The sequence below is a fragment of the Lytechinus variegatus genome, chromosome 15 (assembly GCF_018143015.1).
Source record: "Lytechinus variegatus isolate NC3 chromosome 15, Lvar_3.0, whole genome shotgun sequence".
Classification (NCBI taxonomy): domain Eukaryota; kingdom Metazoa; phylum Echinodermata; class Echinoidea; order Temnopleuroida; family Toxopneustidae; genus Lytechinus; species Lytechinus variegatus.
Genome location: NC_054754.1, coordinates 23,610,450 through 23,623,158, shown reverse-complemented (window position 1 = coordinate 23,623,158; position 12,709 = coordinate 23,610,450). Strand labels below are relative to the sequence as shown.

Below are 12,709 nucleotides of genomic sequence, written 5' to 3'. Positions count from 1 at the left end.
GTGTAGCGCATTGTGGATCAGTTTCTTGCTGAAGGAAATTACGCCATGGCTGGGATTCGAACCCATGACCCTCTGTTTCAAAGTCCGAAGACTAATCCACTGGGCCACAACGCTCCATTAACATTATACCCCACCCTAAACCTAGAACCCTATTCCAACCCTAACCCTATATTATACATCTTAGACCAAATTAAGCCTGGAGCAATTGTCGCAGGAGGAAATGACGTGTCACTGGGCATGCTGGGAAGGCGAGATAAGTACATGAGTGCATGGTAGAAGAAAGAAAGAGGGAGATAAAAGAGATTAAAGGGATGGTCCGGGCTGAACATTTTCATATCTTAATACATAGCGTAGAGTTTACTGAGCAAAATGCTGATAATTTCATCAAACTTGGATAACAAATAATAAAGATATTAAGATTTAAAGTTCATCAATATTTTGTGAAAACAGTCGTCATGAATATTCATTAGGTGGCTGATGATGTCACAAGTATCAAACTGATTTGTATTAGTTTCAAAAATATAAATCTAAAAAAGAACCCGGAAGATTAAAATGATGTGGTTAACGAGTATGCAAATGGCACCCCACAAAACAATAATGTTAAAAATACTTCGGGAATAACCGCAGTGTTACACGTCACACAATAGATGCGCGCATTAATAAGCTTTGTATGACGTCATAATAGCAACGCGTTTTGTTTTATTGTATTAAATTATGTTTCTATGGCATCTGCGCATGTCAAGGTTAACAATTGCACAGTCATAAATAGCTATAGAGCTAATGTTTTTTTTAAACCATATACCATCTTCGAGCTTGACCACCAAAAGACCCTGAGTTGATACCATTTGATCCAAAACAGATTTCCACTTTCTTCGTCGTCTCCCAAGCACATCACTGTTCATAATATTCAGGAATAGTGAGAAAGTAGCAAACACAACAGGCATTTGAAAACAGTGCAAAAGATTAAAGTCGTTGAAAGAAGGTAGGCCTATTTCGATCATCAATCTTTCTCTATGCACTTAATGCACCAATGGCCATTAGGCATTATTTTTTTCTTGTTTGAATTTCTTCATTCTCTTAATTAGAAATGGAAGTGTGTACGTCTCTCATCCATAACGTTCTTTTTTTCTTGTTCTAGAGGAGGAAAAGAACAGCCGATGGAAGAGGGGGAGAGGGGGAATTTCCCGCCTTCGGCTTCGCTTTCTAACTGACATAATCAGTGATTGATTGATCTTTTTCGTTTTCATTTTATAAAAAAATGAGATTCTGAATTTAGAAACTCTTGGGCTATTTCGCAACTAATATCATATAGATCTATATTTAATATGATATTTGCTCAAGTAATTGTTTCACCAAAAATGGTTGTCACGTTTAATTTCCAAATGAAATCGAATCTTGATCGTCCATTTTTAGTAGCTTTTGTCGTGCTAGGAAAGAGAAATTGAGGAATTGATGAAAAAAATGCAAACAGCGGGACAGAAAATAATGAGATTCTAGTTTTCTTTATATTATCGGAAAGCTTTTTCCATAGTAGAGTTACGGCATTTTTTAAATGTTCTACGCCCATATGATAATGTGTTATTGCAATTTCATGGCAGCAGGATTGATTGGAGTTATTTCAATCTCGAGCACAAAAAATGAGAATTTGATGACAAGGGAATTGAAATAAATCTGATTCACTTTTTGTATTTTTGGAAGTAAAATGATCTACCACTCAGCTATTGAAGCTATTGAAGCTCATCTCGTAAGGGGAATAATAACAACTTGTCAACAGGAGAACCCTAACACAAAAATTAATTAATTACTTTATTAACTGTTTTTAGTTCACTGATAAAATGTCGAAACTAAATTAGTATTTCATGAAGATGACGATGACATCTAGCATTTCTAATCGCAATTAGTAGACTTAAAGCATTATTTCAGATTACTAAAAACATTTTGGACAAAATAAACAGCAAAACTAAAATATCAAGGTAATGTTTTATCAATATTCATATAGATTATGAATTTTCATTTGGAAAAATAGTTAACTTTCTTAAAAGGCCTTTTTTATGTACCCTCAAAAGGTTTAAATTTCAAATAAGTTTCAAGTAAATCAAGACCATTTAAAATGTTTGAAGGCGGAGGGATTAACTCTTATATGGAAATGATTTACATTTCTGCGCATTATTTCGATTTAAGGTTCAACGTTGCTTGGCATATATCCATCTCATAATGGGTTGTATAATTAATCAATTTATGTTTTGTCAGTATAGTAAAGAAAAATAAAATCAGCGGAATTACATTATTCTTATAGGCTATGAGCAAGAAGGATTAGATATGTCATTTTGTGCACAGATTAAATTACGGTGAATTATGGTTGATGTGGATTTTAAGAAAATTGTTCAATAAAGATGAAGACATGAAATGATAACAGCACTTTCAATTTATTCTTAACTTCTAAGTGGGGATTCACTATCTTTCCGAGACTCTGTAGCGGGTTTATAAAAAAAAAATGACAGCTCTGCAACGTTTAATGGATTTATAAGAGGATTTGGGTGAATATATGGGGGCATATCGGAAGTATGAGCTTGATGCGTAATTATACCAAACGACGTTGTAAGACAAAGAAGTTAACAGATTGAAACAAATTATTGAAAAAGATTGGAAAGTAAAATGTGATACTTTGTGGATCCATGGATTCATACATAGAAGCGAATGGCGTTGATCATGTGGTAAATGTTCAAACACATCATTACACGTTTATACACTTCAGCTGCAGAGGGAAACAAGTTCACTGTGGGGAAAATAAACAACATATCTGAATTTCAAATAGTAATGATGAGGGAATTGTATTCCTTATACGAAGAATAAGAAAAATATGGACTTTCGTCTTTTTTTCCTATTTTTATGACTGAGACAGTGAGTATAAAAGAGAGTTGCAGCTTGAACTTGACCGTCCAAATTTTGACGACCGAGAAAAAAGGAGATAAAGAAAAAGGAAAAGGGCTTAATTTACAGTTTTCCGAATATCATACCAAAAGAAAAAGGCAGTAAAAGGGATGAAGTCATAACTTTCTGAATATTATGCCATTTTTTAAGCTCCAGTTTTGCTCGGTCACTTCGCTCGCTCGTAGGTTTTTTTTTTAGAAATCTTGCCGACTTCGCAATTTCTGGCCTTTTAATGTTTTGGCTCATTATTCATTATCCTCCCTGAGTAGTCTTGGCAGTTGGGAGGAAAGTTTGTTTAAACAAGGAGGGGAGTAAAGTTGAGATTATATCCCAAAGCTCAATCATTCAGAAATAGAGAATATATAGTAGTGTAGTGGGATAAAAAAGAACAAAGGAATTTCTTTTATCAATGAGAGGAGAGGGATTCCTTTTATACACTCTTGTAAAGGATTAGTCGAAGTAACCAATCTGTTGCAGTGGTGGATCTAGGGGGGGGGGGCTTATGGGTTTAAACCCTCACCATGGCCCTGGGGAGCGGGGATGCCGAAGCACCCCAAGATTTATATACCTAGGGGTGCTGCGTGTATCTCGTGCCTATTCTCCATAGGCAGCACCCCCTGGAATTCTGGTAGGTGTGGAAAATCTGATAAATGTAACCAAAAATGACGGCTCCGTAATAGACTGTGGGATGGTCGCTAAAATTGTGACTTTCCGTGGGGCGGCAAGTACAACCATGGTTTTTGGACATGATAATATGTAAAATATTATGAGTGAATACATGCACAATGTTGCCATCGGTAAATTCTGCTCCTGACCTCAAAATTAAAATAATAATGTGCAAAATCGTACCATTGATTCGACTGGAAATTCCGCCATTCACCCCGTGTGTTAAGGACTTCCGTGAACGCGCGCGGACGTGTACAATGCATGTAACCTCGTTCGCGTTTATATTTTTTATTCGTTGTACATGATATACGTTATAATACAGAATGTACGATGGCGGATAAGATGTCGTCGTCTTCGTCGTGTTTTGACAGCGAAAATGACGATTTATCACTATCAAATATATGCTACATGCACGTCTTACCCAAGGAAAGAGGGCCAGTAAATTCCTTTCAAGTAAAGAGCTAGAACAAATTTAAGCCTTTGCTGCTGCATTCGTTGATGTAGACTACCTGGGACTTCAGAATAAAAATAGCTATTCGTGCAGCAGAGAAGTTTGCGATTGACTTGCATGCAGCCCTGCCCCGGGAGACCAGCCCGACGTCCGACCAGCATTTCAGCAAGATCCGAATGGATCAAAATAAATATAGATGTAGGCCTACCGCGTTTACATCTTGCCCAGAGCCAGGTCAAACATCGTTCGTATCACCAGCATTGAGCAATCAAGCGATCGAAGGTAATTTGTTTTCACTTTGTGCTCTTGCATTTCACTCTCTGCAAAAGTGAAGCAGTGCAAACTTTGATGATTTTTGTATAGGTCTACATCTAGATTTCTTAATTGAGTCGATGAATAATGTGACTCATGACTTACTTCGTCTTCTATTCATAGGCTTGTAAATGTGGCTGTGAAGTAAGTCATGACATGAGTCACATTATATATCGATTCAATTAAGAAATCTAGACCTATACAAAAATCATCAAAGCTTGAGTTGTACTGCTTCACTTTTGCAGAGAATGAAATGCAAAAGCACAAAGTGAAACAATTTTGGCATGGACAAAGATCGCTATAACAAGGATCACCATCTCAAAATCATCCTCTGTATCTTTTTCACCTTCGATAGCTTGATTGCTGGAATGCTGGTGATACGAACGATGTTTGACCTGGCTCTAACTAAGCAAGATGTAACGCGTTAAATCTATAACGTTAGTTTGATCCATTCGGATCTTGCTGCAATGCTGGTCGGGCTGGGCAGGAGCGTAACGGGTCGGTGGCCAGGAGGGACAAGAGCAAAAAACTCTCCGGTCTTTATCAGGAGCAGATCCATGATTTTCCAAAAGGGGGCAAATTTTTCAGAGGAAAGTTTTGACCAGCCCCCCCCCCACAAAAAAAAAAGTTTTTCAACCAATTGACAAGCAAAAAAAAATAAAAATAAAGGTTTTCACCCACTGACAAATGAAGTATATTTCGTACACGAAAAAAAGGGTCTTCAATTCAAAAGAGGGGGCACACCTTTGTTTTAATGGCATATTTACATTACAAATTTTAGTATTTTGCTTCTCAAGGGGGGGGCAGGCAATGACGTCATGAGGCAACATTTTGAGGGGCGATATGGTGTATCGGGTAAAAAAAACAACAATGCGAGTGAGCAAAAATTTATTCATTTTTATTACAAAAATCCAATTTTAGATTTTGACATAATGTTAAAGAAGATAACATATTTTCACCCTTCTCTCTTTCCTTTTCCTTTTTTTCTTGGTCTACAAGATTTTGTTTATGATTTTGTATGCTTATTTTCAAAAAAATAAAATCACCTTTTCATGACAATCTATCTGTTCTTCTTTCTTTCCTTTTCCAGTTCCTCTTTTTTTCCCCTTTCCCTTTCATTCTCCCCCTTTTCTTTTTTCCCCTTTCATTCTCCCCCTTTCCTCTTTTCCCCTTTAAGTTCCCGGTGAACTCCGCCAGGGGGATAGCTTGCCCCCCCCCTGCACTGTTAAGCCACTGCTCCCTAGGCCAGGTTACATGCAAGTCAATAGCAAACTTCTATGCTGCACGAATAGCTATTTTTATTCTGAAGTCCCAGGTAGTCTACATCAACAAATGCAGCAAAGGCTTAAATTTGTTCTAGCTCTTTACTTGAAAGGAATTTACTGGCCCTCTTTCCTTGGGTAAGACGTGCATGTATAGCATATATTTGCTAGTGATAAATCGTCATTTTCGCTGTCAAAACACGACGAAGACGACGACATCTTATCCGCCATCGTATATTCTGTATATAACGTATATCATGTACAGCGAATAAAAAAAATAAAACGCGAACGAGGTTACATGCATTGTGCACGCTTGCGCGCGTTGGCGGAAGTCCTTAACACACGGGGTGAATGGCGGAATTTCCAGTCGAATCAATGGTACGATTTTGCACATTATTATTTTAATTTTGAGGTCAGGAGCAGAATTTACCGATGGCAACATTGTGCATGTATTCACTCATAATATTTTACATATTATCATGTCCAAGAACCGTGGTTGTATTTGCCGCCCCACGGAAATGAAAAACTAGAGACATTTTCCTTGTCCATCCCATCACACGAAGGTTAGCGATTAATCACTATTATGAAAGAACAATTTCTGATTGGTTTCTAGACTGGGCGATAATGCGCATAATTATATACGACAATGATCTTGACAGGCCATTTTATTTAGCGATTAATCCCCCGGGGAGGGGGCACTTCCATTGATTAGTGGATACCATGCGCGACCAAGGGGTCTCGAAAAGCACCCTAAATACGTATTTTCCATATTCTGAAAATGCACCCCTTAACAAGTATTGGCGTGTGAAACCCTACCCTTAACAAGAATTGCAAACAAAACGATACTTTTGGCAAGTATTCCTTGAAATGAACCACTAAACAAGTACAGCGATATTTTATTGCTATGTCGATCGTCGGTTTTACCTTTACACATTTTGGTTAAGTATACGGCCCCACCTTCCACAGCTCGCACAAATCGGACTCTAAACACGTAGTGTTAGGGCAAAAAGGACATCCTTTATAAAACATTTTAATCTTATTTTATCATCCCAGCAAATCTGACCCTAAACACTTTCCTAGCGAAATAGATACCCCCTTTTTCATTATTTTTGTGTTTTTGACACCCTTATCACGTACGTAACGTGCCCTATCTTGAAAAAGACATCCTTTTTACGTGTTTTGGGGATCGTGCATGGTATCCACTCGTCAATGTAAGCCCCCCCCCCCCGCGGGTGGATTAATCGCTAACCTTAGTTGCGGGGCCCAGGTCAAGATTGTGGCGTCAATGACACCAAGGGCATGCACGGTTGATTGAACAAAGGCCGTGGTCACCACGGTCACTGGTGGTCAGTTCCCTACGTGTTCCCTGGTTAGAATTGGCAAGTGGTGCACAGATTGGGTGGGGGGTGGTGAGCCATGGACCCTTACAAAGTTTAATGACTAAGAAAAAGTAGGACAAAGTGAGGGGAAAAAAAGAAAAGAAATTGGAAAAAAATATCCGAAGGTTGTTTTGTTATTAGAAAAAAAAAATCACCCTAAAGGGTTTTGTTTGTTTTACACATTTAAGAGACCGTCGTCATCATTTCGAGATCTTTGTTATGAAAAATGTTGCAAAACCAATAAAAGAAATGAAATACACGTACATTTATGAATTCAATTGATATCCATTTTTTTCCATGATATCACGGGTCTTTTGCGAATTTTGGTGTAACGATGTAGGTCAAAGCACGCATACATTTGGAGCTCGGTGCCCAAGAAGTCGGATATTCAAATTCCAAAGATGCATGACATCATCTGGAAAGAGAAAAAAACGTACTGAATTAATTTCAGTGCAAAAACTTCCCGCATTGAATTTTTTTTCATAAAACAAATGTCAAGGGGGGTGGGGGCTGAATCAGCATTCCGTCTCTTTGATGGCTAAACAGTACAAATTTATTACATAACTTGTATGACTTTTATCCCAGCCATGGCGTAATTTCCTTCAGCAAGAAATTTATCCACATTGTGCTGCACTCGACCCAGGTGAGGTGAATGGGTACCCGGCAGGATTAATTCCTTGAATGCATGAGCGCTGAGAGGCAGCTCGAGCTAAAGCCGGGGTAATGATAATAATAACTACGCGCCTCGGAATAGAATATTTCAAGATAGATGGCGCTGTATAAATGCCTATTATTATTATCATTATTATTATTATAAAGTATAAATGTCGATCCTTTTTGGCAAAGGGAAAACCAAAGGCCCCCATCCACATCCTTCTTCCCTCATACACAAGCGGCGGCGCAGGAAGAATAGTTGGTCTATACTATCATGTAAAGTGTCCTTTGTTTAATACTAACGAGTTTGGTGACGTTCTCAAAGCTTATAATGAGTGACCCCTCTGTTTAAAACAACGGCTTGGGTTTCGAGAATAATAAACTCCATTCAAGGATTTCAGATCGTGGCATGAGGCTGATTATATGCATCAGTCACAACAAGCAACCCAATCCCAATCCGACCGATAACGGGCCATTGGACGTAACGTCATTGAAATGTGATCAGTGTAGCGTTATTTCAACGATATGACTTGGGCATGGCCCACAGTAAATATTCCTGTGCATAATCAAACCGGGGCAATTCCCTGATCAAACAGAAGAGCGATGTTTGAAGCTCTCTGTATACACATAAGAGTAGGACCGAAGTTAACATGTCGAGTTATCCCCTTAGAGAATTCATTTTCAAAATGGGATCTTTTCCGAGTGGACTTCACGATGGTTGGAAAACAGAAGTAAGTTTGCATTCTAATTTCAAAGTGTCTATATTCTAAAAACTACATTATTCGAGAGGGGGAGGGGCGAATGAACTATTACTCGCGCATAAACCTTGTAACCATTATACGTTCATTATTGATATGCCAAAGTATACAATAGACCGTCATGCCTATATTATTGAACTATTTTTTCAGAGATCTCGGCCTTCGATCCCGCGAGCGCCGCGAAAATTTGCACAGTGGTAGTGTGCGATATAATCTACAAGGCTGTATGATAACTTTTGTTGAAATAATGAGATTTTGCATTAATTATGCTAACTTATGCATGAAATAAACATTTGTCAACTTTCACACGGCCCGTAAACATGGTAAACTGCTTTCTTTTTATTCACAAGTAAGTAAAAGTTTTGAAACCTTCATTTGTCAAATATTAATATTATAGGGTATTTATACAGTGCGTCCAAGAAAAAAAAACTACACTCTAAAAAATGAAGTGCTAATTCAGCTTTTAAAGAGCGTGTATGGTGACTGCACTTCGGAGTGCTGATTTTTCTCGTTCAAATTTGAACTAGACAAATCAGCACTCCGAAGTGCAGTCATTATACACGCTCTTTAAGTCAGAGCTGAATTAGCACTTCATTTTTTAGAGTGTATACACTTTTGAAATGGCTACCAAATAACAAGGGGTGGTATTCTGAGGTCATTTTATCTTTAAAATATTTTATTTTATCTCTTAAAATGAAATTGGTATTCTGAGATGAGATTTTATCTCTCAGATAAAATTTCAGATTGTATCTTGGGTATAAATTTTATCTTGCGTATATACAGATGATACGCAACAGAACAATGCCTGCGTACACATACCCATCGCGTATCTGGCCATTGCAACGCAGATGATGTGCTTGCGCCCATGTTACTTTGAAGAAAACACAAAATAAACTTAAAAGAGGGTAGAGGCTATTTTATCTCTGCGATGTTGATTTCACCAGTATTTCTTGGTGAACTAACCCCAAATGGTGACATGAAAATGAAGAAAAATTATATACTTATAGAGAATAACACCTAAACGTTGTTCCTGTACAATCAGAGAGTATTTCATAAGACTTTTCTTTACTTATATTGTCTTTGAAATGATGTTTGAAAAGATGCGATATAGACTTCGAAAAAAGATGAGAGTATTGTCATTTTTGTTAAAAAGAAATCTCCGTAAAGACGCGCAAGCGTATATTGCAAGCGTATTTGAAGTCAATAAATTGACGCAATCTGGCCCCTTTGCCACACCTCCCGGCGGAATGGATTTCAATTGGATGAGTGATATGAGAGAGCTATAGAAGCGCGTTTCTAATTGGATATTGATTTGAAAATAGGTGTGTCTTACAGAGATAAAATGAAGATAAAATGGTTCTCAGAATACCAATTCGGAAAGATTTTAAGGGTATTTTATCTCACTGATTTTAACGGAGATAAAATATTTTATTTTATCTGAGATAAAATGGATCTCAGAATACCACCCAAGTATATCATTTTGTAGGGAAAGACCTATATATATGGAAAGCCAATAAAGTCATCTTTGAAATGACACCAAAATGTTGGAAAACTATTCATGCTTGAGCGAGCACTGTCCACTTAAACAAAGGGTATGAAAATTATGGTGGGCAGGAATTAGCCTGCCAATTTCTTTCAGTTTTTTGAGATGCGAGTCCCTTGAAATTGGAAATTTGAGGGTGTTTTGATAAATCAATTATCATCATCATCAATTTAGGTTTTTATAGCAAATTTTACGAATTATTAAATTGAAATTTAATGCATGAGTGAACATGAAATACAATTTTTCACTTTTTCAAGTGGATCTCAGGAATGTGTTCATGGAAGTCAGAATAGGGATAGGACTTAGGTGGGGGAAGTACATTGATGGGTAATGAGTCAATAGAACACTTAACCCCCCCCTCTCTCTCTACCCATTTCACCCCTCCTGTGAGACTAGCCTCTGCTAGGGTGAGCAGGAATTAGCCTTCCAGCTTTTTTTTTTAGGTGAGTCCTTTGGAACTTGCAAAGTTAAGGATGTTATGCTAAATTACTAATGAATTGAGATCAGTTTTTGTTTCTTAAGCAAATTTCATGAGTTACTATATTGAAATGTAATGCATGAGTAAACAGGAATTGTAATTTCAGTGTAGCGTTTTTAGTTTATTATGTGGATCTTAGCAAGTGTGCTTGTGAGAGTCAGAGTAATGTGATGGTACCTGTTACATGCAAGGGGTGAGATAGGGTAAGACTGGGTTAAAGGGGCATTCTTTGTGTTATCTTACAAATTACATGTCATGTACTCATCTCCTCCTTCCACCCGTTTTTTTTTCTTCTCCTGGATGGTATTAAAAAATTAAATGCCAAGTGACTTATGGTTGATGGGCCTTTTTTCCATTGAATGATTATTAAAAACTTGACTAATTATGGTGATTTATGACATGATTTATTGAAAAAGCTGAATGTTTTATTGATAATTTATTTGAAAAAGGTGAATATTTGATTGATCACATTGATTGAGTTGATTTACTAACAGAATGTTGATTGAATGATTGATAGGTACATATTTTTTGTAGATTACATATTGTATATATTGTATATAGCTTTGTTAATTAGTATTGAAACTAAGATTACGGACTTACCTTTTATACAAGCATTGCTTTTCTTGGTAAGTCCCTCCCCTCCGTTCGGTTTACTTATCTTATATATATTTGTTACGAAATGTCATTGAACTGTCTATATTGTTTTGAATATGTACTATTACTACGATTATATTTGTTTATTTTGTTGAACGGAAATAAATAACTCTAAATCTAAATTGTCGAATTGGGGGAATTCCCTGAATGACCTGTCCAAAGAATATGCCTTGAAGTGAAATAAATTTATTGCTGCTTTGGAATAAAAGAGCGCCATTTTTCCTTAATTTAAGTCAGGATCAAAGCTATTGATATGACCATGAACCCATTGGATAGAATATATTAAATGCAATTAACAAGTATAAGTCTATAACCTTTCCCTTCGTGAAGGTAAATTGATTTTCATTAATATTCCTTGTTATTCGGATTATTGCTTTTTATATTTTAGATTGATCTGAATAATCAGCATCGCATCTTAAATATTTTCATCTCGTACAAGATGAAAATTAATCATAATAATCGTTTTCCTCGGATTGAATACGAACTAGGAACAAACAAGTTGACATTCAAACAGACAAGGTGACTCTCAATCGTGAATTCTGTGATTTTCGTGTATTTTTTTTTCTTTGGTAATTCTTAACGGAATAACAGCTCCTTCAACTATATTACTATACATGTATAAAGGCACGCGAATCGACATGTTTTTCCAAACTGCCCTACACAATATGATACTATATAAACGCACGCGATCATACATGTTTTCAAAATGGATCCTACACATGTTTTAGTGGTCAAATTACTGGCGTACAGATATCCCTCTCACCCTCCCCCCCCCCCCCCCACCTCCCGAAAAAAAAATCAACGACCAATAAAAAAGGGAAAAAAAAGAGAAAGGGAAAGGAAACGAGTGACAGCGATTTCTGAATGTTATGTAGAAATTGTGCTCATTATGCAACTGTGCTAAGTAAATCTATGCCCAATCTATTTCGTTATGTTATATTTGTTCAGCATATTTAGCACACAAATGTAAAAGAGAGAGAGAGAGGGGGGGGGGGGGGTCCAATGATGCATAATTTGAAATATCCAAGCACCCTTGTATGAAATTACACTCAGGACATCAACATTATTTTTGCGGTGCCAATTTGAGCCTTATCATTCAAATGCACCCTGTATAGACCTTTATAATGAATTTCATTATCTCGAGAATAAAATTCTTCACACAGTCAAACATGTCTTAAGGCATGGTCACAACGCCCCTGCGTTGTTGGAGCGGTCGTGGAGCGGTAGGAAGAAAAGGTCGAATTTCGCTCACAAAATTGGGATAAAAATCGAAAAACAAAATCGAAAACAAAAAAACAATCACCATGGTAAACGGCAGCGAGTGGTGATGATTTTTTTCGCTCCGCTCCACGACCGCTCCAACAACGCTCGGGCGGTGTGACCAGGGGTGGTATTCTGTAACTCTGTCATAACTTTTGTCATAAATTTTGTCATTTCTCTCCGAGATGTGACACCGCTATGATTGTCACAAATCGGTATTCTGAACATTGTCTTTTCCCTGTCATATCTCTCAAAGTTCCCACCCATCTTTTCGGAAGCAAACCTGGAATCAAAATCATCGTTAGCTCCCAGTTGGAGCCCTTTTAGCCAATATAGGAAAGCCCCGTGGCAAGTAGGGCCT

At 37.3% G+C, this 12,709-nt stretch overlaps 1 protein-coding gene across 1 annotated transcript in view; it reads left to right on the top strand.

Moving 5' to 3' along the window:
* The first annotated feature begins 8,263 nt into the window (after positions 1-8,263).
* The window catches only part of LOC121429123, a 43,029-nt gene continuing 38,583 nt past the window's right edge, over positions 8,264-12,709 (top strand). The window contains exon 1 of the mRNA XM_041626037.1: positions 8,264-8,386. Within this exon, the coding sequence (XP_041481971.1) occupies positions 8,306-8,386 (81 nt within the window). The 5' untranslated portion in view covers positions 8,264-8,305. The remainder of the gene's footprint in view (positions 8,387-12,709) is intronic.